Source organism: Balaenoptera borealis (genome assembly GCF_965194805.1).
Source record: "Balaenoptera borealis genome assembly, chromosome: 13".
In the NCBI taxonomy this organism is placed as follows: domain Eukaryota; kingdom Metazoa; phylum Chordata; class Mammalia; order Artiodactyla; family Balaenopteridae; genus Balaenoptera; species Balaenoptera borealis.
The window spans coordinates 36,865,011-36,892,941 of NC_138870.1; the positions used below are offsets into that span (position 1 = coordinate 36,865,011).

At 34.8% G+C, this 27,931-nt stretch overlaps 1 protein-coding gene across 6 annotated transcripts in view; it reads left to right on the forward strand.

The window, feature by feature from the left end:
• IRAK4 (interleukin 1 receptor associated kinase 4) overlaps positions 1-20,445 on the forward strand; it is a 28,676-nt gene extending 8,231 nt beyond the window's left edge. For 5 of the 6 annotated variants that reach the window (XM_082349449.1, XM_082349454.1, XM_082349450.1 and 2 more), the window contains 10 exons: positions 1,571-1,716; positions 2,499-2,681; positions 3,168-3,328; positions 4,252-4,316; positions 11,508-11,622; positions 12,050-12,159; positions 15,586-15,769; positions 16,754-16,816; positions 19,010-19,168; positions 19,297-20,445. In XM_082349449.1, coding sequence (XP_082205575.1) covers positions 1,571-1,716; positions 2,499-2,681; positions 3,168-3,328; positions 4,252-4,316; positions 11,508-11,622; positions 12,050-12,159; positions 15,586-15,769; positions 16,754-16,816; positions 19,010-19,168; positions 19,297-19,332 — 1,222 coding nt within the window. In that variant the 3' untranslated portion in view covers positions 19,333-20,445. The remainder of the gene's footprint in view (positions 1-1,570; positions 1,717-2,498; positions 2,682-3,167; positions 3,329-4,251; positions 4,317-11,507; positions 11,623-12,049; positions 12,160-15,585; positions 15,770-16,753; positions 16,817-19,009; positions 19,169-19,296) is intronic. The other variant, XM_082349453.1, reaches the window with a different exon arrangement.
• Positions 20,446-27,931: the final 7,486 nt, after the last annotated feature.

The following is a 27,931-nucleotide window of genomic DNA, read 5'->3' on the forward strand; positions in this document are numbered from 1 at the left end:
TTTTTGTCAGTTATTTCAGCCCAAACCTATGTCAAAATCTGTCTTTGGAAGCAAGGGGAAAAGAAATTTATTTGTGATTTTCAGCATTAACCTGAAAAACCCCTGAAGCCTTAGTTCCCATACTAGTCCTTTCAGGAAACGTTTCCTCATATGAAGGATGAGCATCTTAAATTACTTGGAAGAAGCTTAAGTTTAAACCTTGAAAACCATTTTTATAGACAGTTTGTTGATATTAACTATTTAAAACTTTGAGAGCATAGTCGAGGGAGTGGTAGTGAGGAGAAAAGACTCTTCTTTACAGAATAATGGCAGCAAATAATTATTGAAAGAATGATAGAACTGAAAAGTTACCAATTTACAACTACCAGTGAGTAATTGATTACCGAGGGCTCATCAGCGAGTGCTAAAATCACAAGGCGAAAAGGTGCTGGTGAACAAGATACGCACACGATTTCAAAGTATTATCCACAGGTTATTTATGAATTGCAAAGGGGAAAGGTAGTTTTATAGAGAAAAAATCTGAAGTACACCTCCTTAACCAAGTAATCAAACTGGTGTCGTCAATAATGGTACAAACTGCAATTATGTGCCTCCGGATGTGATGCAGTGCAAAGGACACATTGTCATCTATGTAGTGTTCTTACCAACAGGTTTTCACCTGAATTTAATCGTGAGAGAGTAGTCAGACAAATCTAGACTGTGTGAATTCTACAAGACATCTGACCTACATTCTGTAAAGTGAGCACACAGACACAGAGATGGAGAGGGTGAGAGCACAAACATGGCAAAATGTTATCCATTGGTCATTTGGTGAATCTAGATGAAGAACAGATGGCTGTTCATGGTATTATTCCTTCAACTTTTCTGTAGGTTTGAAATTTTTTGAAATAAAAAAATTTTGGGAAAAGCCAAGTTGTTCAAGTTTTTAGATGTTACTTTCAAAACTAGTTATTAAAGAAATTTTGAATGAAAAACTGCTCTGTGTTTTTCCCTCAATTTAACTGAAATATAGTTAAGAACTATATTTCTTAACTATAGAAATAAAACTATTTCTTAACTTGGGATAATTCTCCAAGTTTGAGTATATTCTATTTCTTTAAGCAGTCTGGTTTATTAAAAATCATATGGCTAACAGAGTGAGTATGTCATGTAAGGAAGTAATATAGCTTAGTAGGTTGAGAGTATACCCTTCTGTCAAGTGAGATCTGAATTTGAATCTCAGTTTGTATGCAGTTTATTGACAGTGTGGCTGTAGGCTGCTTACTTTACCTCTCACGCTTCCTCTTTGGTAACTTAGTATGATATTCATAGTGTTTTCGAGAGTTAAATGGGTTCATGTGTGTGCATCCTGTAGCCCACTGTAAGTACACAGTGTCTGTCAACTTACCATCACCTTCAGCATCTTTTTTCCTTCTGCCTATCTTTCCTGTTCTCTGTAATTCTTGCTGATTCTCTTGCTGTATTGTAGGAAGTGCTCGGGGCTAGACAAGGTGGGCTGGGGGGAATAATTCCTATTTACATGTTAACTCTGTTTACATACTAATCTTGTTCCTCTTTTACTTACTTTAAGGAGATTTGAAGCATTACTTCAAACTGGAAAAAGTCCCACTTGTGAATTACTGTTTGACTGGGGCACCACAAATTGCACAGTTGGTGATCTCGTGGATCTTTTGGTCCAAAATGAGTTTTTTGCCCCTGCAAGTCTTTTGCTACCAGGTAAACTGAGCATGTCTAGGGTATCAATAATTAGGGTGGAAAGACAAGTAGCAGAAATAGGAACATTTCTTCTGACTCTTACTTTCTTCTCATAGTAGATGAGCCTTACATTTAAGACTCCTTTTCATTCTTTCAACTCTCCCCAACTCTTTAGCAAGCACCCCAGACACTGCAGACTTGCTGCTAAGGAAATGGAGGCTTCAGGATTGAGTCTGATCCCACCATTAAAGTCAGGTGGTTTTGTGCCAATAAGAAGTTTAGAACGATGAGAAAAAACTCTTGCTTTTTTTCACCCTCAACTTCCACCCTGATGGGACTCTGTGATCGTGAATTCCTTACATTGTGTTCCAGTGGGCTGGTGTCTAGTTGCCTTCCTCGTAAGTTACTTTTTTTCCCTTTGATGCCATTTACACCAGTGGTACTCACCCTTCAGAGGGCATAAGAATCGCCTGGAGTTCTTGTTAAACATGTAGCGTTCCAGGCTCTACTCTAGACCTCATTATCAGAATTCTTGAATTAGGTTCAAGGTCTAAGTTTTTAAACAAGTACTTCAGTGCTTCTGTTGCAGGTGGCTTATGAACCACTTTTTGGAAACACTGCCTTACCCATCCTTATCAAAATTTACAAATTCTTACTAGGTAGCTTCTTGTGTAGTGCTGTGAAAATGTGGGGCTAACGTGTAGAAACTGGAATGATGTTAAGTGAACCAAGTTCCTAATTTAACTTTTTCACAAACACTTTTTCTAATGGAATGACAACTTGTATCTTATTTCATTTGTTAGATGCTGTTCCCAAAACTGTTAATACACTGCCTTCTGAAGTCCCTGTAACAGTTCAGCAGAAACATATGCCCCTCTATGGCAAAGACAGGACGTCTGTGATATCTGATGAGAATACTGAACAAAACTATATGCCACCTGACTCCTCATGTCCAGAAAATAGAAGTTTAGAAGTTAGTGATACACGTAAGTAACATTTGCAGTGCTTTCCACTAGTGGGTTTGTTATTAAGACCATCACTGCTTTAAAATCAATCTCTCCTTTTGTTTGTGCACTCTGGCAATAGCTCTTTTGTGGTTGTTGTTTTCCCCTGATTTATTAAGCACCATCTTCATTGTATTAGTCAGTGTTATAAGTGAGTAGAGGTAATAGGACATATGAACAACCACAGAAGCTATGAAAAAAAAAAGTAAATATTTACATAACTTAAAAGGGTCATTTTATAAAGAAAATAACTGACTAGAGTTTTAAGTGGAGGACCACCAAACAGTTCTCAAGATAAACCTTAAAATTTGTATTTTAAAAATGGTTTTACTCTCTTCCACTGTACCTAATACAAAATTGTAAATATTTGCATATGTATGAAATATCCAAATTGAAAAAATACTGAAGTTATTAAAACCAGTTTCTTTTTTACTGAAGCCCTTTTTTTCTTATTCTATTGACATATAGGTTTTCACAGTTTTTCATTTTATGAGTTGAAGGATGTCACAAATAACTTTGATGAACGACCCATTTCTGTTGGTGGTAACAAGATGGGAGAGGGAGGATTTGGAGTTGTGTATAAAGGCTATGTGAACAACAAGACTGTAGCAGTGAAGAAGCTTGCAGCAGTAAGTTATATTTTCAGGAAGACAAAGAATTAGAGGAAGAGTTGCTTCCTAGTGTGTTATATAATAAATTTTAAATTAATCTTTAGGAAGCATATGATTTCAGTGTGTATTTTCTTTAAATAAACATCATTCTAAGCTGGCAGTTCTTAACATTTAAAAATTTGTTGAAAGCTATGGACTCTGTCCCTATAAAAAATGTAGTTATATACACATACATACAATTATACATATAATTTGGGGAGATTCACAAAATAGAGAAGCTGAACTCTACACAGTGCTTCATGCATGATCAATATTAAAATGGTAAGATTCTAAAAAGTTTTATAAAAGTAGCTTCCTTGTATTACTTTTCTCATTTAAAAATAAAGTTTAGAAAATATACAATCAGAGAAAATTTTTCTAATTCTTACCTATGTCCTTTGTTCCCATTTCTATTAGAGTGTTTACCATTTACTTATCGATTTGTTATATTTTAAATCTATTATTATATTCTAAAAACACCAATACAATACATATTTATACAATAAAGATAGTCACCCTTTGTCATATATGTTGCAAATACTTTTGCAGGTCTTGTTTTTCTTTTTCCCTTCAAATTTGCTTATGATTTCTATTACATTGAATTTTTTTCCAGAATGTTTATGCAGTAAAGTCTCATATTATTTAATTTTGTTCCCATAATGACTCAGTGCGGTTTATGTAGTTACATGGTTTATAAGGTTTTCTTCCTTCCACTCACCAGCCATGAGACTTTGAGCAAATTACTATTTCTAGTTCTCAGTTGTCCTATAAAATGGGGAGAATGATGCCTTACTATTTTAAAGAAAGCAGAATCAGCCAGATGATCTCGTGTGCCCCTTTTAGCTTTAGGAGACTTGGGGTTATTGTATTGTATTATACTGTATATTATTTTATTTTTTCAGATGGTTGACATTAGTACTGAAGAACTGAAACAGCAGTTTGATCAAGAAATAAAAGTAATGGCAAAGTAAGTTAATCTGGCAGAGTGGTACTGTGGAAAAAAGCAGGACAAGGAGTAAGGGACCTGTTTCTTACCCAGAGTGTGGCATGAACTAGTGATATTTTCAAATATGTAAATTAAAATAGTTTAGAGAACTTGAAAGAACTTTGACTCTACAATTCTGTGACTACATATACTCTTTTGTATGTGTGTAGATTAAACAGCAGTCGTTATTCTAAATCGTGGGAAAATTACATGGAATTTCAACTAACCTCTGTTATTGTGTTTTCTGCTCCCAAAGTCCATGAGAGATAAATTGTCGATATAATATGTATGTGCATATATGTGTAAATACATATATGTGTAAATATATATATATATGACAAATAGTCCCTTTGATATAAGTTAACACCATAAGCCAGGGAAGTGTTATATGTAAGAATGTTTAGAAGGCATTGACTCAGTATGTTTGAAAATTGTTGGACATTATCAGGAAGAGAAGGAGAAATAAATTAGGAAATTTATTCAATAATTATAGTGATTGATACTTGAGTATGTACAATAGACCAGAAACTGCAATGTATTAACCAACAATTGTTATAACACCCCCCACACCCACACATTTTTTTTCCACTGAGATTTAGAAACATTAAAAACTTTGCCCAAGGCCACATAAACAATAAATACGTGGATTTCAAATCCGGATCTGTCTGACTCCAGAACTTGAGCTTTTGATCTAAATCCTTCATGGGATTTACCAGTTTATTCTCATTAGACCCATTGCTGTAAATCACCAATTCTAGTTGCTTCACTTCAAGAAAAATAGACTGGAATTAATTCATTCACAGTAAAAATAATGCACACTGAAAAAACTAAAAAGCCTTCTGTTCAGGATTTGTTCTTCGTACCCGTAACCCCTTCTAAAAGTAACTTGTTCAAAATAGATAATCAGGAAAATATTTTTAAATAATAAAAGTCATCTCTTAAATATATCACTCAGAGATAACCACTGCTAGTATTTTGATGTACTTGCTTCATGATGAGTGTGTAGCATTTTTCCCATGTCATTAAAAATAATTTTAAAACATTTAAAATTATTGTATAACATTCTAGCATACATAAGGATTATATTTTATTTAACCATTACCCTTCTAGGTTTGTTTCTAATTTTCAGTATTACATATTAAAGCTCCTTTAAACCTCTTTGTACATAAATCTTTAAATACAAAGTGGCTTATTTCATCTGGAGACAGTCCTAGAAGAAGAATTACTGGTTACGAATGCATGAACTTTTTAAAGACTTTCTAAGTATTTGTCCAAATGGCTTTGTAGATAAGTTATGATAATTTATACTTCTACCACCAATTTATTACAATTTCAGACTTCACTGCTACCTCACCACCATTAAATATTACTGCTATTTTTTGATAAGTACCAATCTCTGGACCTTGCTAGCAGAATGACCTTGGCCAAGTTTCTTACCTGGATATTCATACTTTTTTTTTGAATTTTATTTTATTTATTTTTTTATACAGTAGGTTCTTATTAGTTATCTATTTTATGCATATTGATGTATATATGTCAATCCGAATCTCCCAATTCATCTCACCACCACTACCCACCCCCCTCCACTTTCCCCGCCTTGGTGTCCATACATTTGTTCTCTACATCTGTGTCTCTATTTCTGCCCTGCAAACCGGTTCATCTGTACCATTTTTCTAGGTTCCACATATATGCGTTAATATACGATACTTGTTTTTCTCTTTCTGAGTTACTTCACTCTGTATGACAGTCTCTAGATCCATCCAGGTCTCAACAAATGACCCAATTTCATTCCTTTTTATGGCTGAGTAATATTCCATTGTATATATGTACCACATCTTCTTTATCCATTCGTCTGTTGATGGGCATTTAGGTTGCTTCCATGACCTGGCTATTGTAAATAGATCTGCAGTGAACACTGGGGTGCATGTTTCTTTTTGAATTATGGTTTTCTCTGGGTATATGCCCAGTAGTGGGATTGCTATGTCATATGGTAATTATATTTTTAGTTTTTTAAGGAACCTCTATACTGTTCTCCATAGTGGCTGTATCAATTTACATTCCCACCAACAGTGCAAGAGGGTTCCCTTTTCTCCACACCCTCTCCAGCATTTGTTGTTTGTAGATTTTCTAATGATGCCCATTCTAACTGGTGTGAGGTGATACCTCATTGTAGTTTTGATTTGAATTTCTCTAATACTTAGTGATGTTGAGCAGCTTTTCATGTGCTTCTTGGCCATCTGTATGTCTTCTATGGAGAAATGTCTCTTTAGGTCTTCTGCCCATTTTTGGATTAGGTTGTTTGTTTTTTTAATATTGAGCTGCATGAGCTGTTTATATATTTTGGAGATTGATCCTTTGTCGGTTGATTCATTTGCAAATATTTTCTCCCACTCTGAGGGTTATCTTTTCGTCTTGTTTGTAGTTTCCTTTGCTTTGCAAAAGCTTTTAAGTTTCATTAGGTCCCATTTGTTTATTTTTGTTTTAATTTCCATTACTCTAGGAGGTGGGTCAAAAAAGATCTTGCTGTGATTTATGTTAGAGTGTTCTTCCTATGTTTTCCTCTAAGAGTTTTATAGTGTCCGGTCTTACATTTAGGTCTCTAATCCATTTTGAGTTTATTTTTGTGTATGGTGTTAGGGAGTATTCTAATTTCATTCTTTTACATGTAGCTGTCCAGTTTTCCCAGCACCACTTATTGAAGAGACTGTCTTTTCTCCATTGTATATCTTTGCCTCCTTTGTCATAGATTAGTTGACCATAGGTGCATGGGTTAATCTCTGGGCTTTCTATCTTGTTCCATTGATCTATGTTTCTGTTTTTGTGCCAGTACCATATTGTCTTGATTATTGTAGCTTTGTAGTATAGTCTGAAGTCAGGGAGTCTGATTCCTCCAGCTCCATTTTTTTGCCTCAAGACTGCTTTGGCTATTCGGGGTCTTTTGTGTCTCCATACAAATTTTAAGATGATTTGTTCTAGCTCCGTAAAAAATGCCATTGGTAATTTGATAGGGATTGCATTGAATCTGTAGATTGCTTTGGGTAGTATAGTCATCTTCACAATATTGATTCTTCCAGTCCAAGAACATGGTCTATCTCTCCATCTGTTTGTGTCATCTTTGATTTCTGTCATCAGTGTCTTATGTTTTCTGCATACAGGTGTTTTGTCTCCCTAGGTAGGTTGATTCCTAGTTATTTTATTCTTTTTGTTGCAATGGTAACTGGGAGTGTTTCCTTAATTTCTCTTTCTGATCTTTTGTTGTTAGTGTATAGGAAAGCAAGAGATTACTGTGCATTAATTTTGTATCCTGCAACTTTACCAAATTCATTGATTAGCTCTAGTACTTTTCTGGTGGCATCTTTAGGATTCTCTCTGTATAGTATCATGTCATCTGCAAACAGTGACAGTTTTACTTCTTCTTTTCCAATTTGTATTCCATTTATTTCTTTTTCTTCTCTGATTGCCATGGCTAGGACTTCCAAAACTATGTTGAATAATAGTGGCGAGAATAGACGTCCTTGTCTTGTTCCTGATCTTAGAGGAAATGCTTTCAGTTTTTCACCATTGAGAATGATGTTTGCTGTGGGTTTGTCATACACGGCCTTTATATGTTGAGGTAGTTTCCCTCTATGCCCACTTTCTGGAGAGTTTTTATCATAAATGGGTGTTGAATTTTTTCAGAAGCTTTTTCTGCATCTATTGAGAGATCATATGGTTTTTCTTCTTCGATTTGTTAATATGGTGTATCACATTGATTTGCATATATTGAAGAATCCTTTCATCCCTGGGATAAATCCCACTTGATCATGGTGTATGAGCCTTTTAATGTGTTGTTGGATTCTGTTTGCTCATATTTTGTTGAGGATTTTTGCATCTATATTCATCAGTGATATCGGTGTGTAATTTTCTTTTTTTATAGTATCTTTGTCTGGTTTTGGTATCAGGGTGATGGTGGCCTCATAGAATGAGTTTGGGAGTGTTCCTTCCTCTGCAATTTTTTGGAAGAGTTTGAGAAGGATGGGTGTTAGCTCTTCTTTAAATGTTTGATAGCATTCATCTGTGAAGCCATCTGGTCCTGGACTTTTGTTTGTTGGAAGACTTTTAATTACAGTTTCAATTTCATTACTTGTGATTGGTCTGTTCATATTTTCTGTTTCCTCCTGGTTCAGTCTTGGAAGGTTATACATTTCTAAGAATTTGTCCATTTCTTCCAGGATGTCCATTTTATTGGCATAGATTTGCTTGTAGTAGTCTCTTATGATGCTTTGTATTTCTGTGGTGTCCTTTGCAACTTCTCCTTTTTCATTTCTAATTTTATTGATTTGAGTCCTCTCCCTCTTTTTCTTGATGAGTCTGGCTAAAGGTTTATCAATTTTGTTTATCTTCCCAAAGAACCAGCTTTTAGTTTTATTGATCTTTGCTATTGTTTTCTTTGTTTCTATTTCATTGATTTCTGCTCTGATCTTTATGATTTCTTTCCTTTTACTAACTTTGGGTTTTGTTTGTTCTTCTTTCTCTAGTTCCTTTAGGTGTAAGGTTAGACTGTTTATTTGAGATTTTTCTTGTTTCTTGAGGTAGGCTTGTATTGCTATAAACTTCCCTTTTAGAACTGCTTTTGCTGCATACCATAGGTTTTGGATCGTCGTGTTTTCATTGTCATTTGTCTCTAGGCATTTTTTGATTTCCTCTTTGATTTCTTCAGTGATCTCTTGGTTATTTAGTAACGTATTGTTTAGCCTCCATGTGTTTGTGTTTTTTACATTTTTTTCCCTGTAATTGATTTCTAATCTAATAGCATTGTGGTCAGAAAAGATGCTTGATATGATTTCAATTTTCTTAAATTTACTAAGGCTTGATTTGTGACCCAAGATGTGATCTATTTTGGAGAATATTCCATGTGCACTTGAGAAGAAAGTGTATTCTGCTGTTTTTGGATGGAATGCCCTATAAATGTCAAGTAAATCTATCTGGTCTATTGTGTCATTTAAAGCTTGTGTTTCCTTATTAATTTTCTGTCTGGATGATCTGTCCATTGGTGTATGTGAGGTGTTAAAGTCCCCCATTATTATTGTGTTACTGTCGATTTCCTCTTTTATAGCTGTTAGCAATTGCCTTATGTATTGAGGTGCTCCTATGTTGGATGCATATATACTTATAATTGTTATATCTTCTTCTTGGATTGATCCCTTGATCATTATGTGGTGTCCTTCCTTGACTCTTGTAACATTCTTTATTTTAAAGTCTATTTTATCTGATATGAGTATTGCTACACCAGCTTTCTTTTGATTTCCATTTGCATGGAATATCTTCTTCCATCCCCTCACTTTCAGTCTGTATGTGTCCCTAGGTCTGAAGAGGGTCTCTTGTAGACAGCATATATATGGGTCTTGTTTTTGTATCTATTCAGCGAGCCTGTGTCTTTTGGTTGGAGCATTTAATCCATTCACGTTTAAGGTAATTATCGATATGTATGTTCCTATTACCATTTTCGTAATTGTTATGGTTTGTTTTTGTAGGCCCTTTTCTTCTCTTGTGTTTCCCACTTAGAGAAGTTCCTTTAGCATTTGTTGTAGAGCTGGTTTGGTGGTGCTGAATTCTCTTAGCTTTTGCTTGTCTGTAAAGCTTTTGATTTCTCCGTTGAAACTGAATGAGGTCCTTGCCAGCGGGAGTAATCTTGGTTGTAGATTCTTCCCTTTCATCACTTTCAGTATATCGTGCTACTCCCTTCTGACTTGTAGAGTTTCTGCTGAGAAGTCAGCTGTTAACCTTATGGGAGTTCCCTTGTATGTTATTTGTCATTTTTCCCTTGTTGCTTTCAATAATTTGTCTTTGTCTTTACTTTTTGTCAGTTTGATTGCTATGTGTCTTGGCATGTTTCTCCTTGGGTTTATCCTGCCTGGGACTCTCTGCTCTTCCTGGACTTGGGTGGCTATTTCCTTTCCCATGTTAGGGAAGTTTTCAACTATAATCTCTTCAAATATTTTCTCGGGTCCTTTCCCTCTCTCTCTTCTCCTTCTGGGGCCCCTATAATGCGAAAGTTGTTGCATTTAATTTTGTCCCAAAGGTCTATTAGGCTGTCTTCATTTCTTTTCATTCTTTTTTCTTTACTCTGTTCCGCGACAGTGAATTCCACCATTCTGTCTTCCAGGTCACTTACCCATTCTTCTGCCTCAGTTATTCTACTATTGATTCCTTCAAGTGTAGTTTTCATTTCAGTTATTGTATTGTTCATCTCTGTTTGTTTGTTCTTTAATTCTTCTAGGTGTTTGTTCTTTAATTCTTTTAGGTCTTTGTTAAACATTTCTTGCATCTTATCGAATTTGCCTCCATTCTTTTTCCAAGGTCCTGGATCATCTTCAGTATCATTATTCTGAATTTTTTTTCTGGAAGGTTGCCTATCTCCACTTCATTTAGTTGTTTTTCTGGGGTTTTATCTTGTTCCTTCATCTGGTACAAAGTCCTCTGCCTTTTGATTTTGTCTATCTTTCTGTGAATGTGGTTTTCCTTCCACAGGCTTCAGAATTATAGTTCTTCTTGCTTCTGCTGTCTGCCTTCTGGTGGATGAAGCTATCTAAGAGGCTTGTGCAAGCTTCCTGATGGGAGGGACTGGTGGTGGGTAGAGCTCAGTAAAACTTTAATCAGCTTGTCTGCTGATGTGTGGGGCTGGACTCCCTCCCTGTTGGTTCTTTGGCCTGCAGCAACCCAGCACTGGAGCCTACGGGGCTCTTTGGTGGGGCTAATGGCAGACTCTGGGAGGAGTCATACAAGGATTGTAGGATTGTCATACAAGTTTCAACACACTTATTGAAATCTTGTTTGTGCTATCATTGAAAATTATACAAAACAAAGGTAAACATCAGCCTAGTTCTTAACCAAACTATTACAAGTACCAGTGATCTGAAGTATTGAGCTTTTGCTATAAAATCAAAAGCAGTTTTGCTTCTAATGTTGATTAATATTCACTGAAAGGAGAACTGTTTGCAGAAAATTATAAGCAGTTATAATTAACATATATAAAGATGTTAGAAACATATGTATCATATTACAGTGATATATAGCATAAAATTATTTCTTGCTCTTTTTTTCTTTTAAAGCTCTAAATTGAATAACTTATAACCTACAGCTAAATATATGTATGTATCATAATAATTTTGAGTGGAAAATTATTTGTCACAGGTGTCAACATGAAAACTTAGTAGAACTACTTGGTTTCTCAAGTGATGGAGATGACCTCTGCTTAGTGTACGTTTACATGCCCAATGGTTCATTGCTAGACAGACTGTCTTGCTTGGTAAGATGTTTGTTCATCACATTGTTAGGCTTTATGTTTCTGTGTTGGAATACTAATATTTACTTTGTGACAGGATCATTTAAACTGTATTAATCTTAATATTTTTCTGGGTCTGTGAAAACTATACAGTTGTTATGTAAACAACTGGAATTGCCTAGCAGGTGATAATCTAAACTGTAAAAATATCAGTCAAGGCTAGACTTTGAAGATGCTCTTATATATTTTTATTGTTAAATAAGAAATACTAATCCCCATTTGATCTTATTTAGAGATTATTTTTTAACAACTTAAAAAGTGATATTTGTAAATTCTTAGCAATGTAATATAATTGTCAGTAGCTGCTTAGAAAAAATCTTATTATGTATTTGCATAGATTTTTTTTTATCCTTCTCTTTTTTTTTAATTGGTTTGTTTCTTACTTCATAAGGATGATACTCCACCACTCTCTTGGTGCATAAGATGCAAGATTGCTCAGGGTGCAGCTAATGGCCTCAGTTATTTACATGAAAACCATCATATTCATAGAGATATTAAAAGGTAAATGCTACCTTTACAAAGGTTTAGGAAAACTCTCTTAAAGAATAATTTTCTATCACTCTTTCTATTCACTATTCACATGCACATCTTAACCTGGAGCACTCCATGAAAGCTCTCCTCACTAAGGATGTCTGTAATCTGCCTTATTTCAAACTCAGTGACCTATTTCCAGTATTCATCCTAATTTACCTTTTTTAAAAGAATAGTATGTTTTTCTGTTCTTCTTGACCATTTTTGCCATGTCAAGATTATTTTCCTTCTTATTTTCTGAATCACTGCTCTTTTCTGAATCACTTTTATCCTCCATGGGTGCATTTCATTTATCTTTCTTGTTATGTATTTATTTAGTTAACAAATATTAGTTGAACACTTACGACATGATAGGTACCGTAGATGGTATAGTTAGCAAAAGTAGCATTTGTAGCATCTGACAGCAATCAAATAATCACAAAATAATAACAACTTTAGTATATAGTCTATAGTATTAGTATAAAGAAGAGTTCCCTGAGGAAATGATATTTAAGCTGAGATCCAAAGAATGAACAGGAAATAAGTAGGCACAATTTGAGGGCAGCCATAGAAAATGGAGAAAGAGCATTCTAGGAAGAAGGAACCACATATGTGAGACAAGTGTTGAAAGGGAACGTGGGAGCATGATGAATTACAGGAAGTGAAATAAATGACTGAAATGCAGAAATTCAGGGGGTGATTGATTGATGTAAGATAAAATTATGGAAGTAGGCAGAGAGCTAAGCCCTGTAGGACCTAATAGACCAAAATAAGGACATTAATTTTATCACAGGTGTAATCAGATGCCATTGAAAAATTGTAAGTAGGAATGTGGCACCATATTTAAGTTTTGAGAAGATCACTTTGACCTGAGTGTAGAGAACAGTTTGTAAGGAGGGGTAGCTTGGAGCCTATCATAGAAGGCTTGGTGGTAGCAGTTCATATGAAGAGACATGAACAGATTTGAGAGCTTAAGATGGCAAAACTTGCTGATTCTTGGCTGCAGGGGTGTCAGGGAGAGTGATATATCAGGAGTGACACCACGATTTATGGCTTCCAGAATTGCATTCTGAAATGATTGTGACATGATTCACTTACAGAGAAAGCACTGAAAGAGGACAAGGTTGGGGGTGGAAAATGTGAGTTCTCTTTTGTGCATGTTGTGGTTAGAGGTTCCTTTAAGATACAGAAGTGAGTAGAGATGTTAATCAGTGTGATGTACATGTTGGAGCTGAAAGAAGTCTGAGCTGAAGATATCAATTTGTGTATTACTTGCATATAGGTGTTAATTGAAGAGCTATCATATGGTTGTCTTCACTTTAAGAAAGAACTAGATTAGGAGAAGTTCCCAAGATTTAGTCCTGAGGAACTTCAAGACTTAATGGCCAAGTAGAAGAGAATGAGTCTAAAAAGGAATCTAAGAAAGTATTACAAGTACACTGAAAACCAGGAGAGTGTGGTATCCCTGAGAACAAGGAAAGAGAGTTTCCCAAGAAGGACTAGTCAAAAATGTCAGTTGCTTTTTTAGAGGTCAGGATGAGGACTGAAAAATACGGCATTTTTAAAAAAATTTTTTTAATGAGGCATTTGATTAGTGCCATGAAGGTCATTAGCGACTTGATTAGTGCCATGAAGGTCATTAGCGACTTTATGGACACCTACTTCCATGTAGTAATTGGGTCAGAATTCAGGTTGTAGTTGAGCAGAGAGTGGGAGTGAGAGAACTGAGAGGTGAGTATAGACAGTCTGATAAGACGTTTAGCCCATGAAGAGGGATAACTGGAAATCAATGTGTCATTCAGGAAGCATTTTTTTAAGATGGCAGAGACTAAAGCATGTTTTTATGTCTACGGGAAGAAGGAGGTGATAGAACAGAAGAGAGAAATGAGATAATTTATAGAATAAGCTTCCTGAGAATGTAGAAAGGAGTCCAAGTAGAGGGACTGGCCTTAGATAAGAGAAGAGACACCATCTCCCATCCCTTACACATTGGTGTATTCCAGTTGGTGTGTTCTTACCTCATCGTCTCTTTGGTTCATCCTACATATTCTTGCTGAGTGATATATTGACTTTAACTTCTACCTCTATGTGGGCAACTCTCAAATCTGTATCATTAGCCTCCAGTCCTGTATTTTCAGTGTTTACAGACCAAATCACCCCACTGAGCTGTCCCACAGCAGCCCCTAAGTCAACATGTCAGAAATCAAACTCATTCCTCTTCCAACCCAAGTTCTTCCTTCTGTATTTCTTTCCTAATCAAATGAAGTCAGTATTCATCCTGTCTCCCAAGCTAAAGACTTTCTCATTCCCCATATCATACAAATTACAAAGTTCTATTGAGTGTGCCTCAAAATTTGCACCTCCCTTTTCTCCCCAGCCTTTATTTACACTCTATCTCTTGTTTGCTTTATTACAAACTTTCCTGGTCATCCTTTAACCAGTCTGTACCAGTTCTCATCTATGCACTACTATACTGACAGGTTGAGGTCCTAAAAATCAAGTCTGATAACATCAGTTCCCTTCTATGAAACCATTAGCTGATATCCTGCTGCTCACAAGATAAACTTCAAATTCTCCTCATGTTCCACTGACACCAGTTTCTTCAAATTGATCATATGGTTTTATGTTTTCATCACTGTGTTCATGTTGCTCCATTTGCCTGAGATGCCTTTCTTTCCTTCATTTAACCTCAACTTCTAACAATCCTTCAAGACTACGCACACTTTTCAACTTCTCCTTGGAATTTTCTGCAGTTCTTCCAGACACATGGTTGTTCTCTCAGCATTTTGTGCCTAATATCACCATTATGAATACTTACTGGATTTTTAAAAAATTATTCCTATACCTTTGTTACAGACAAGATTCGAAGATAGCCCCCATGCCCAGCCCTGAGCTTAAATACTATAAAACATTGGGGGTCCTCAATAAAGTTTTGTTGAATGAAAGTATGAGTGTAGGAGCACATGCATAAAATGAATGAATGAAGATCTTTTAGCCATTCTTTCCTCTTCAAAAGATTTCAAATACCCCCCAAGAAATGAAATAAATAATTAAGATACTTTGGTTGAAAATTTTTTAAATAAATTGGAATATTTTAGGGAAGGAATTAAGAAGGGTGCTTTAGGACACTTCGAGGGAAGTTACCTTGTAATAAATTATTTGTGAATAAAAATATCTCTCACTAATATCAACAGTTTTATTTCACTTTTATTCTCCTCAGATTTTCCCTCAAGAAACAATAAAGAAAAGAAGACAGTTTTATTTCTCTTTAGCTTTAATCTGAAATTCTCATTTATTTACACAAATTTCAGGCTTTTATGATGTATATTATAAAATGGGATACTGTATAAATACAAACATTCATACACCTACCTATGGAACTATTTGATTTGCTTGAAAAGAAAAACTTTTTTTCAGTGCAAATATCTTACTAGATGAAGACTTTACAGCCAAAGTATCTGACTTTGGGCTTGCACGGGCTTCTGAGAAGTTTGCCCAAACAGTCCTGACAAGCAGAATTGTGGGAACAACAGCTTATATGGCACCAGAAGCTTTGCGAGGAGAAATAACAGCCAAATCTGACATCTATAGCTTTGGTGTGGTAAGTTTCATATATATATATACATATATATATGTATATATACATATATATATACATATATATATATATATACATATATATATGTATATATATATATATATATATACACACACACATATATAAAATAATATATTATATATATAATTAGTAACAATAATCATTCTGGCTGTACCTGTGAAATTGAAATAGAATATTTTGAATACACCTATGTTGCTTAGCTCTCTTACGTAAAGATTAAAATTGTTCACTTTAACCTCTAGTTAAATGAGAAAGTTATAAAAACTACTCTGAATTTGTAAAACTTTTAAATTGATTCCTGAAATTACTGCAAGAAATAATTTTTTGCCACATGAATTAGTATGAAACTTGAATTAATGCATAAAACAAATTGTGTCATACAGTATGCACTTTAATGTCATGTTTTAAAAATGAAATATTTTTTGAAGAAAATATGCTTTGGCATTTTCTGATCTACCAGTCTGTTCCTAATAACTTTTATGATGGTATGAGGAAGTGGGTGGGAGTGGTTGGAGAAATTGGGTGCTTCTTTATCTTATTTATTCATATGTGTTTCATTTATGGATATTTATCTTCATAGTACTGTGAAGTTAAGGCACAGGGTTCTAGGATATGCCTGAGGTTTAGAAAATAATATTCTCCTAAGAACCAGAGAAAATTATTCTTGTGAAAAATCCTCTGCAAGACAGGAAAAGCAGTGTCCAGAACACATGTTGAGGGGGTGCTGATTGTTTAGTAAGTTGCCAGTAGAAAAGAACTGCTTGTGGGTTTGGGTGGGATCCGAGGTGTCCGGGAAGAAAGAGTGGTGAGAAATGACCACAGCTCGTGTTCTTTCCACTTTCATGCCTAAAGGGCATAATGCAGTGTGTGGAAATGGTTCATCAGATTTCATAATCAAGAGCCATGTTTCTTCTAGTTTCTATATGTTGTCTTGAGTCATATTAATGGATTTTACTTTCTTCTTAGGTTTTACTAGAAATAATAACTGGACTTCCAGCTGTGGATGAACACCGTGAACCTCAGTTATTGGTAATTGAAAGATTTCATTTTTTCCAGTCCTTTTCTCTTTGCATTTAGAATCTAAATTTATGTGGGTAAATTTGGCATCTAGAAATGTCATTTTCTATTGGCAGTCTTTCTGTTGGCAATTACATAGTGGCATATGGAAAGAGCATCAAATATTTCTAATCTCAGCTCTGCCATGAAATATTTGTGAAGCTTGGAAAAGACACTTATATATTCTGTTCTAGTTTCTTTGTGTCTAAAATCACAATAGAGCTATTTGATTTCTGAGGTCTCCTCCAGTATATTTTTATTTTGTTACTTTCATGGTGATTACTAACAGCAGAGAGGAAAAGCAACATTTGCTTCCTTTGCAATTTATATCAGAATAGAATTGCTAATAAAATTCTCTATCCATTTCTATTATGGAGTATTTTTTTAATAAAGTTATCATAGAAAACTTTACCTGTGTGTTATATTAGGCATTCATTGACAATTATATAAATAGACTAACTGAATGCTAAAACCATAGGAAAATTATGCCATGCCTTTTTTTTTTTCCTATATATTAAATTTTAAGAACTTGGAGAGTGTTCTAATAAAATTAAAGACTTACAGAAATACCTACTACTATATATAAGTTTTTCTTAAAATTAGTTAAATAACTGCACTGACTTTATTCTAATTTATGTGTTCTAATGGAACAAACCAGTGTGACAAATTCAGACAACATGTGTATACCAGATTATTTCCCTAGAATGAGGATTAGAAAGTCAGAAGGTATAATATATTTGCTCAAAGGCTTGGTGCCATACTTTTAAGAAAAACCATAAGTATAATATCTCTATATTACAATATTGCTACAAGTGTCCCTTATAAAACTATATATTATAAAGCTTTCCATGGGTTCCTGGATATGTAGTAATGAATATTACATGCTATATAATATTTCACATTAAAATATATTTATAAAACATAATTGTGAAAAGTTAATATTTTCATAATATTTCATAATATTTTACAGTAGCACATAGTGACATTTTGTCTTATCAAAGAAATAAAATCCTCTGTCCCATTGGTTCTTGGAGGTCAGGAAAGAAGCCTGGGCTGGAGTTACAATTTTTGAGCTGTTCGTGTACAGGCATGCCAGAGCTTTGTGTGTTGATCGGATTATACAGAGAAAGTGTGTAGATTAAAAATATAGGAGGAAAAAATTACCACAAAATAGGGTTTTAAATGACAAATTTCTTCTCTCATAGTTCTGGAAGCCAGAAGTCTGAAATAAAAATTTTGTCAGGGCTCCATTCCCTCTGGAGACTCTAGGGGAGAGTCTTCCCTTGCCTCTTCCAGCTTCCAGTGGCTGTTGACATTCCTTGACTTGTACGCACATCCCTCCAGTTTCTGCCTCTGTGACCACATTGTCTTCTCCTTTGTGTCGTTTTTTTTTCTTCTTTCTGTCTCTTAAACAGATGCTTGCCATTGGATTTAGGGCCCACCCTGGGTAATCCAGGATGATCTCATCTCAAAATGCTTAGCTTAATTACATCTGCAAAGACCTTTTCTCCAAATACAGTCACATTCACAGGTTCTGGGGATTAGGACTTGGACATATCTTTTGGGGGGCCACCGCTCAACCCACTACACCATCCTAGTCCTCCACCTCTCTCCCTATTGATTATCTTTTCATCGTGGCCCTGCCCCCTTTCTCCTCCTCCCTCTTTCTCTTTGATTCAACAATGTGAGTACGCATAGAGAAGTGTGCCTGTGCAGGGAGGGGTCTGCATTCAGAAGCTGGAATTGCATCATCAGAAGCACAGCAAAGAAGCAGACCTCCTTGTGCTGGCTGCCAGTAAATACTGCTGAGTACATGAGAGCAATTAGCTCAGTCACATAAATACAAAAACCAATAGGCAAATGGCTGAAAGTTTCTAGGAGGGAGGTATATATGTATGCATAAGTAAGTAAGTAAATAAATAGAGCTTCTCCTAGATGTCTTCATTTCTTAATAAGGTTGCAATGGTAGATAGTAAACTAAGAGTAAATGTTATTATGATGTAGATTAAATAATTTAAATGTATTATTTTATAATATAATTGATAATAATATAAATTAATTATAATATAAATATAATTTATATTTATTTATAAATACATTTATACATTTATCTGATTTGTTTCCCTTTTATTTGACGCTCTTAAAGTTTTAACATTTGTCTTAAAGCTGGATATTAAAGAAGAAATTGAAGATGAAGAAAAGACAATTGAAGATTATATTGATACGAAAATGAATGACATTGATTCCACTTCCATTGAAACTATGTACTCTGTTGCCAGTCAATGTCTGCATGAAAAGAAAAATAAAAGACCAGACATTAAGAAGGTATTTTTTTTACATATATTTAAAAAGTGAAGGCGGTGGGGTTTGTCATTTTTTCCTAAGTGTACATTTCAAACCAACTATTTAATGTGGTTCTTTTTGTTTTTTCTATCTTTCTTTCTTTATAACAGGTTCAACAACTGCTGCAAGAAATGACAGCTTCTTAAAACTTTACTGGAATAGACCCTTGGCTTTTTATATACAGCTATCTAAATCATTTTTTACACTAAGATTTTTTTGTAAACATTCTTCTTTACCTTTTACACGGCAGCATGCAGTGGTTATTAAAGCTCGTGTGGAACCCCCAATATATAGAACAAACAAAAGTAGAGCCGCCGTAGCAACACTTAGCCCTACTTTCACTCTGAGGTCTTACCGTAATCCCTGAGATCTCCTTGGAACCTTACCAAACACAGTATGAAAACTCAGAATTAGCAACAAAGAGGACTGAACTATAGGGTGGAAAGACCCTGGGCTGAAGCCCGACTCCACTACTAATTTTCTGTAAAGCTTTGGGCAACCTCTTAGCTGCTTTGAACCTTGGTTTTTTCACTTGTAACGTTGGACTAATTATCTACTGTGCCTCTCTGACAGGTAGTCATGAAAATCAAATGATACAGAATATGTACAGGCATGTGTAACTTGTAAAGTGATATGAAATTTAATGTTTACATAAATGATTGTAAAATCCTATTACAGTCATTTGTTTATAGGGTCATGTTCACAGTGTGCTATTTTAAGCAATCATTCACCATAAGCCAATTATGCCCCGATGATACTCCCGTGATGATATGGCCGTTGTTAGATTATGTTATATGGCAAATTTGAAAGCATTTTGCAGATGCAGTTATCGTCCCTCATCAGCTGACTTTGACTGTCAATAAGGAGATGCTGCTTTGGGGGCTGGACCTAATAAGGTGAGCTTAGCAGAGCTTACAAGAAGTCCGAGAGATTCTCCTGTGGGCCTTGAAGTAAGCTACCATGTTGTAGGAAGGCCACATTGGCTAAGATCTATGGGTGGCCTTTAGGAGATGAAAGCTACCTTCCAGCTATCAGCCAGCAAGAAAAAATTGGAACCTTCGTTGTACAACTTCAAGAAACTGAATTCTTCCAACAACCTAAATTAGCTTAAAAGAGTGCTCCAGACTTCAGATGATATCATAGCCTCTGCTGACACCTAAATTTAGGCCTTGTGAGACCCTCAGTAGCAAACATGGACTTCTGTGCCTGGACTTCTGACATGCAGAATTGTGAGATAATAAATAAGTTGCTATAAGCCACTAAGTTTGTGGTAATTTTTTATGCAGCAATAGAAAATGAAAATAGATATTCTCATGATGGTTCTCCCATGGGGATACCCCATCATGTTCACAGGTTCTGTCCACAATACCAAATATCTGCAATTATTCATTCATTCAATAATCTTGATATCATTCATTCTTTCATTAACACACTCAAAACAAGAGTATGTAGAGTGAGCTATATTAGAAGACGATCATCCTCTATATTGTACTGTTTAGACCTTCCTAAATGCTTTCTTGGGAAACAGAGATAGATAGATAGTACTGTTTCAAATCACCTTTATAAACTAAGCATTTAAGCAAAAAACATTTGCTAGTTGAAAAGCAAAATAAATAAAATGACTTGGTCACATTAATCTCAACAGGAACTCACATAATTTGAGGCACAATATGGCTTATAACCCTGAAAATAATAATGTTATTTTAAAATATAATGAGGGACTTCCCTGGTGGTCCAGTGATTAAGACTCCATGCTCCCAATGCAGGGGACACGGGTTCGGTCCCTGGTTGGGGAACTAAGAACCCTCATGCCCCGTGGCATGGCCAAATAAAATAAAATTATAAAAAAAATTTTTTTTAATAAAATATAATGAGTTAACTATTACTTGAAATAAAAGCATATATGTAAAATGCCATGGATGTAGCTGTGGTTATGGGCTGTGACCAAACCATATTAAAAATTTTTAAATGAGTAACCTGTTTCATTGATTTTGAAAATTTCACAGTATAATTTGGTAGATGTTTCCATTCCATCAAATGGAATTGATATCAGACTTTCCAAAATTAGGCATGGCTTCTCTCTCAGGATAAGACTGTACCTTAACTCTTTTGAGAGCCACAATACAGTCAATCCTAGATTCCAAAGCAAGATTCCACACGGTTTCATGCCTGATGGTGTGTGATGTATCGTGGACCCTTGAACTTGTGTGACTCACTTAACTCTAGGAATGAACAGCAGGGGGGTTGCCCTCAGCTTGCAGCTGAGCAGGACTTGACTAAAGTTCTGAGGAGAATAATGTACAGGCTCTTTTCACTGTTTCCTCAAGGCAGAATTTAATGGCCTGTGGTGACATCTAGTTGAAGCATTTTCTTAACTGCATTTGGAATATACTTCCCCCTAATCTTTTATAGAAACAGAAAAAAATAGATTTTTGAAAAAAATGTTTGACAGGTTTTGATGGGAACTTTTAACGTTGCCTCCAACAACTGATGATGGTGCAAACCAATAAGTAATGAGACCAACTGATTGTGCAAACCAATAAGTAATGAGACCACGGTAGAGAACCACTGGCCTACCCCATTTCCAGAAAGAACAACTGCCTTTTCCCCCATATTTCTGGCCCATTGATTTGCGAGCTAGCCAACTAAAAGTTTTTAATTCTGAATTTTTCTCAATATGTTCTATGAGGAACAAGCAGATAATAGGAACAATTAGTCAATGTTTTGCTTTACTTTTCTGACATATAATTAAGACAAATTTAAGACATTCTAAAGCATTTATTGCTCTGATCACTTTTTGCTTCTGTAGCTATATAAAATGGCTATAGATCCCAGCTATCTATGGTCCCATTTTTCACTTTCAAAACAAGCATATATTTTATTTTTTCCAACTTTATGGCAGTATAATTGACAAATAAAAATTGTATGTACTTAAGGTGTTCAAAGTGATAGTTTGATATATATCCCTCAGTATCCCCAGGGCATTGGTTCCAGGACCCCTGTGGATACCAAAATCTATAGATTCTCAAGTCCCTTATATAAAATGCTATAGTATTTGCATATAACCTATGCACATCCTCCTGTATACTTTAAATCGTCTTTAGATTACTTATAACATCCAGTACAATGTAAATGTGATGTAAATAGTTGTGAATACAATGTAAATATGTAAATAGTTGCCAATGTGGCAAATTCATTTTGCTTTTTTGAACTTACTGGAATATTTTTTCAAATATTTTCAGTCCACAGTTGGTTGAATCCACAGACGCAGAACCCATGGATACAGAGGGCCGACTGTACATTGTGAAATGATTACCACAATCAAGCTAACTAACACATCCACCGCCTAACATAGTTACCTTTTTAGTTATTTTGATGTGGTGAGGCTACTTAAGATCTACTGTCTTAGCAAATTTCAAGTATACAATGCAGTGTTACTAACTATAGTCACCATGCTGTACTTTAGATCCCCAAAACTTACTTATTTTGTAACCAAAAGTTTAACCCTTTGACCAACCTCTCCCCATACTCCTTTAAAGTTTGTACTATTCCACTATATGAATGGACACAGATAGGACTGGCTTTTTAACCATTCGAATTCTAGTCTCAAAAATAGTATGGAAGCAACAACAGTGAATCTCCAAAATTAATGTTAAGATTTCACTTCTTGGATGAAATTAGGAAAAATCATTTTATGAAATATTCTCGCCTAAAACAAAAATCAGTAAATTAATTCATCAAATATTTATTGATTGTTTTCTGTGGTCCAGACACTTGTAAAAGTAATGTACATATCCAAAGTCCCTGTTCTCCAGGAGCTTGTTCTCAAGAGAAAGTCTGTTCAGATGGAGATGATACTATACAAGTAAATAAGACAACATCAGGTAGTGAGAAGTGTTAAGGAAACGTTAAAACTATGTATTGTGATAGATTCCCTTGGCTAAGAAGGTTTAACAACACCCAAGCTAAAAAAAAAAAAGGAAAGAAGGAGGGAAAGGAGGAAGGAAGGAAGGGAGGAAAGAAAGAAAAAGAAAAGAAAGAAAGAAAGAAGGCAGGCTACCAGCGTGTAGTCTCAGAAATGACTAGAATGTACTGTAACTTAAAATAAAAAAATAAAAAAACCTAAACTGAATCAAGTTTTATTTGCATGTTAGACTGTGTTATCAGAGACCTTTGGGTCAGCAATGAGCCAAGAAGAAGACTTGGTCACAAAGTTTCTACTACTATCCTGGGAAAAGGAATACTGTATTTCAGATTATGTCAGATATTTTCCTCTACTGGATATTTATACATCAGGGTAATTTGGTGAAGATGGTGGTTAAAGTCATCTAATCTGTTTGCCTCACACTAATGCCATGTTTATCTGGCAGCCTTTTCTTTTCATTTTGATTTTTTGTCTGGATTTGCCTTTTGGAAGATAATGCACAGTGGCAAAGACTGTTACAACCTACATATCAGTTTCTATTGCAGAATGTATTTTTATGATTAGTAAAATCACATTCTGGTTTATACTGAAGTCTTTTGAAAGTTTAGGTAGTATGAATTAAATCTTCAGAGATTGATCATCTCAGGCTGTCCCACAATGCTGATATCTAAACCTTAGACTGTGACTGGCCCCTTCTTCTGCGACAGCCATTCTAATTGCCAGATGGTGTTTTCACCTCTTTTAAGAATTAGAAAAGAGGTAATGCTACAGTGGTAATCATTTTGCAGTATATAAGTGTATCAAATCAACATGTTGTACACCTTAAATTTACACAGTATTATAATGTGGACGGACCTAGGGTCTGTCATACAGAGTGAAGTAAGTCAGAAAGAGAAAAACGAGTATTGTATATTAATGCATATATGTGGAATCTAGAAAAATGGTCCAGATGAACCTATTTTCAGGGCAGGAATAGAGACACAGACATAGAGAACAGATGGGTAGACACAGAGGGGGAAGGGGAGGGTGGCATGAATTGGGAGATTAGGTTTGACATAAATACACTACTGTGTGTAAAATAGATAGCTGGTGGGAACCTGCTGTATAGCACAGGGAGCTCAGCTCGGTGCTCTGTGATGACCTAGATGGGTGGGTTGGAGGGGGGGTGGGAGGGAGTTCCAAGAGGGAGGGGATATATGTACACATATAGCTGATTCACTTTGTTGTACAGCAGAAACTAACACAATATTGTAAAGCAATTATACTCCAATTAAAAAAAATAAAAGGTTAAACAAGGACTACATTCTTAGCCCATCTTCCCCTTTATAAAATATCTAAATAATGATAGAACTTTTATAGTAAAGAGATGCATATCACTATTATATATCTTAGAGGAAGACTAGAATCCTTTAGAGCAATAACAGAGTTTGACTATTACAAGTTAATGAGTGGCCTTAAAACTGTTGACATACTGACCAATATCTGTTTAATAATAAATTCAATGTCACTTCCATTAGTGGCATGCATTGGTCAAATATTCTTAAATCAATTCATAAGTTAGTGGAGGGAACATGCTATATCTTACTCTGTTAAACATATTAGAAAGCCCTGCCATACCAAGATTCTTTTTTTGCCAAGAAAGATCAATAATAGCATCTGCCCTTAAATATACGGGCCTAGAAAATGGCAACGGAACTCTAAAAATTCTCCTCTGCATAAAAAAATAAGAAAAGGCTAGCAAAAATTGTCAAAATTGACTTTTTCAGAACTGAAAACTAATCAAAGGTTTGCAGCAACTCCAAGAGCATTTATTCAAGAAAAACAGCTGAATCTCAGTAAGAACAACAAGCTTTGTGGCATTTTAACTTACGCTAGTCCTATCTGCTGCTTCCTAGCTCAGCGGTAGCCTTGAAAATAACAGCCCACATTTTTGGTACCAGAGGGAACAGAACAGAGCTGGAGCTCTTCAAAGCCTGGTTCTGAAAGAACTGTAATTATTTGACCTGTCTGGAGGTTCCCTGAAAGACCCCATTCAAAGGCTTATCTTTTTTGACCTGACTAAACCTAACCTAGCACTAAAAGCCTCTATGTGGAGTCATTTGTCAAAACCATTTACTGGCAAATGTTTTAATCATAGCTGCCTGAGGTGATGAATAACCACTGGGACAAACAATAGGCTAAAAAGCTTAAAAGGAAAAGCTGAAGGAGAAGATGTGCATTATGGCTTTGAAAGTCTCCAATGTATTTGTGGGAACCCAGAAAGCCATGCACATATGTAAGGCCGTGTGCATGCTCAGAAAACCTGAGAAGGTCCTAAGCTCTCACCTCTGGCTGACCTTCAGGCTCTGTACAAAAAGGAAGTGAAAACTAAGGCAGAGTCTAAACTGCCTGACTGAGTGTGGATGGTGTGTCTAAACATGAACACAGAGCCTGTAGCAAAAACTGGGGCATTTATTGGTTTCAGATGTTTAAGGAATCTCTGTCCATTCATTAGCTGATGACTAAGCTGAGCTGAGATTTCAGTGGCCACATATCACAAAGAATACAGACTTTACAAAATTACCTTATAAAGTCACTAAATAAACAACAACTAAAACAATTAGCAACAACAACAAACCTTGGGGAGAGGGCAGTCTGATGTCCAGAGTTTCCACATTATATTATTTTAAATTCCCAGCTTTCAGTAAAAATATACTAGACATGCAAGGAACAGCAAAGTATGGCTCATACCCAGGAAAAAAGAAAGTCCATAGAAGCTGTACCTAAGGAAGCCCAGATGTTGTGCTTACTAGATAAAGACTTTAAATCAGCTATTTTAAATATGTACAAGAGTTAAAGGAAATTGTGGATAAAGAATTAAAGGAGACTGTGAGAACAGTGTCTTACCAAATAGATGATATCAATAAAGAGACATAAATTTAGAGAAGTCCCAAAGTTGAAAAGTACAATAACTGGAATGACAAATTCATCAGAGGGCCTAACTAGCAGATTTGAGCAGGCAAAAGACAAAGAGTTATCAATCCTGAATAAATCAATTGAGGAACAGAAAGAAAAAAGAAAGAAGAAAAATGAGCAGATCCTCAGAGACCTGCAGGGTAGCCTCAAGGTAACCACCATATGTATAATGGCAGTTCCAGAGGAGAGGTGAGAAAGTACTAGAAAGAATATTTGAAGAGTGAATGGCCAAAAACTTACCAAATTTTATGAAAAATATTGTCACACTACCAAGAAAGTAAGAACTGCAAGTAGAATCAACTCAAAGAGATCTTACTCTTAGACACAGCAAAATCAAAGACAATCTTGAAAGCAGCAAGAAACAAGAGATTTAGCAGGTATAAGGGATCCTCAATAGGATTATTATCTGATTCTCCATAAGAAACCATGGAGGTCAGAAGGCATTACATATTCAAGTGCTGAAAGAAAAAGAATTTCAACCAGTAATTCTAACAAAACAATCCTAAAATATTGAAGGAGAAAATAAGACATTCACAGATAAATAAAAGTTGAGAGAACTTGTCACAAGAAAATCTGCCCTTTGAGAAAAGAGGAAGTCCTTCAAGCTGAAATGAGAGAACACTACAGACTAAATAAAATCCACAGGAAGAAATAAAAAGCACCAGTAAAGATACTACAAAGGTAAACATAAAAGACATTAAAATGTATTTTTTGTTTCTGACTAAAGCAAATAATTATGCCATGAAGCAATAATTAAAAATCTGTGTTGGAAGACACACAATATGTAAAGATATAAATTGTATGACAGTAATGGTTCAAAGGAGGGGGCTGGGCACAGATCTACACAGGAACAAATTTTCTGTATATTACTGAAATTAAGTTTATATTACTCCAAACTATATTTTTTATAAGTTAAGATGTTAATTGTAATCCCCAGGACAGCACTAAGAGAATAACTCAGAAAACATGGAAAAAGAAAGGACAAGAAAATTAAAATACATAGAATATATATATATAAATTTGCCCCTCACTTCCTGCATTACTGCCTTCTTTTGTGTTAAATATACATATTTTTATACATAATAATATATATTATAAAGTAATATATTTATTATATTTATGTATTATTTATATATAAGTTTATAATATATAATATATAACATGTTATACTTAATATATTACATATTACATTATATTGTATTATAATATATATTATATTAATATTATGTATAAAATATAATATATTAATATTATGTATAAAATATGTATACAATATATACTATATTACATATTATATTTTTATAAAATATATGTTATAATAGATATATAATATATAATATATAAAAGTATATAACATTATATATAATATATTGCATATTACATATATTAATAAATATATATTATTATAGTATATATTACATACAATAATATATGTATTGTATTATATTATACTACATTATATATATAATATGTAATATATTATAATATACATATATTTATATATATGCATAATACATTATAATACATAATATGTAATATATTATAATATAACATACATATATTATACATGTACTTTATATATAATAATATGTAATATATCATGTTATATATTATATAATATATATATTAAATATATAACATAATATATAATATATTGGGGCGGAGTCAAGATGGCAGAGTAGGAGGATGTGGAGTTCATGTCTCCTCACAACTAGTAGGTGTCCTAGTAGGGCACCTACTAGGTGCTGGTGGGGGACCTCAGACACCTAAGGGGATGGGAGGAATACCCACGCAACCAGGTAGGACGGGGGAGGGAAGGGGGGGAGGGAAAGTGGAGGTGGGATGGGACCAGTGCCCCTGAGGGG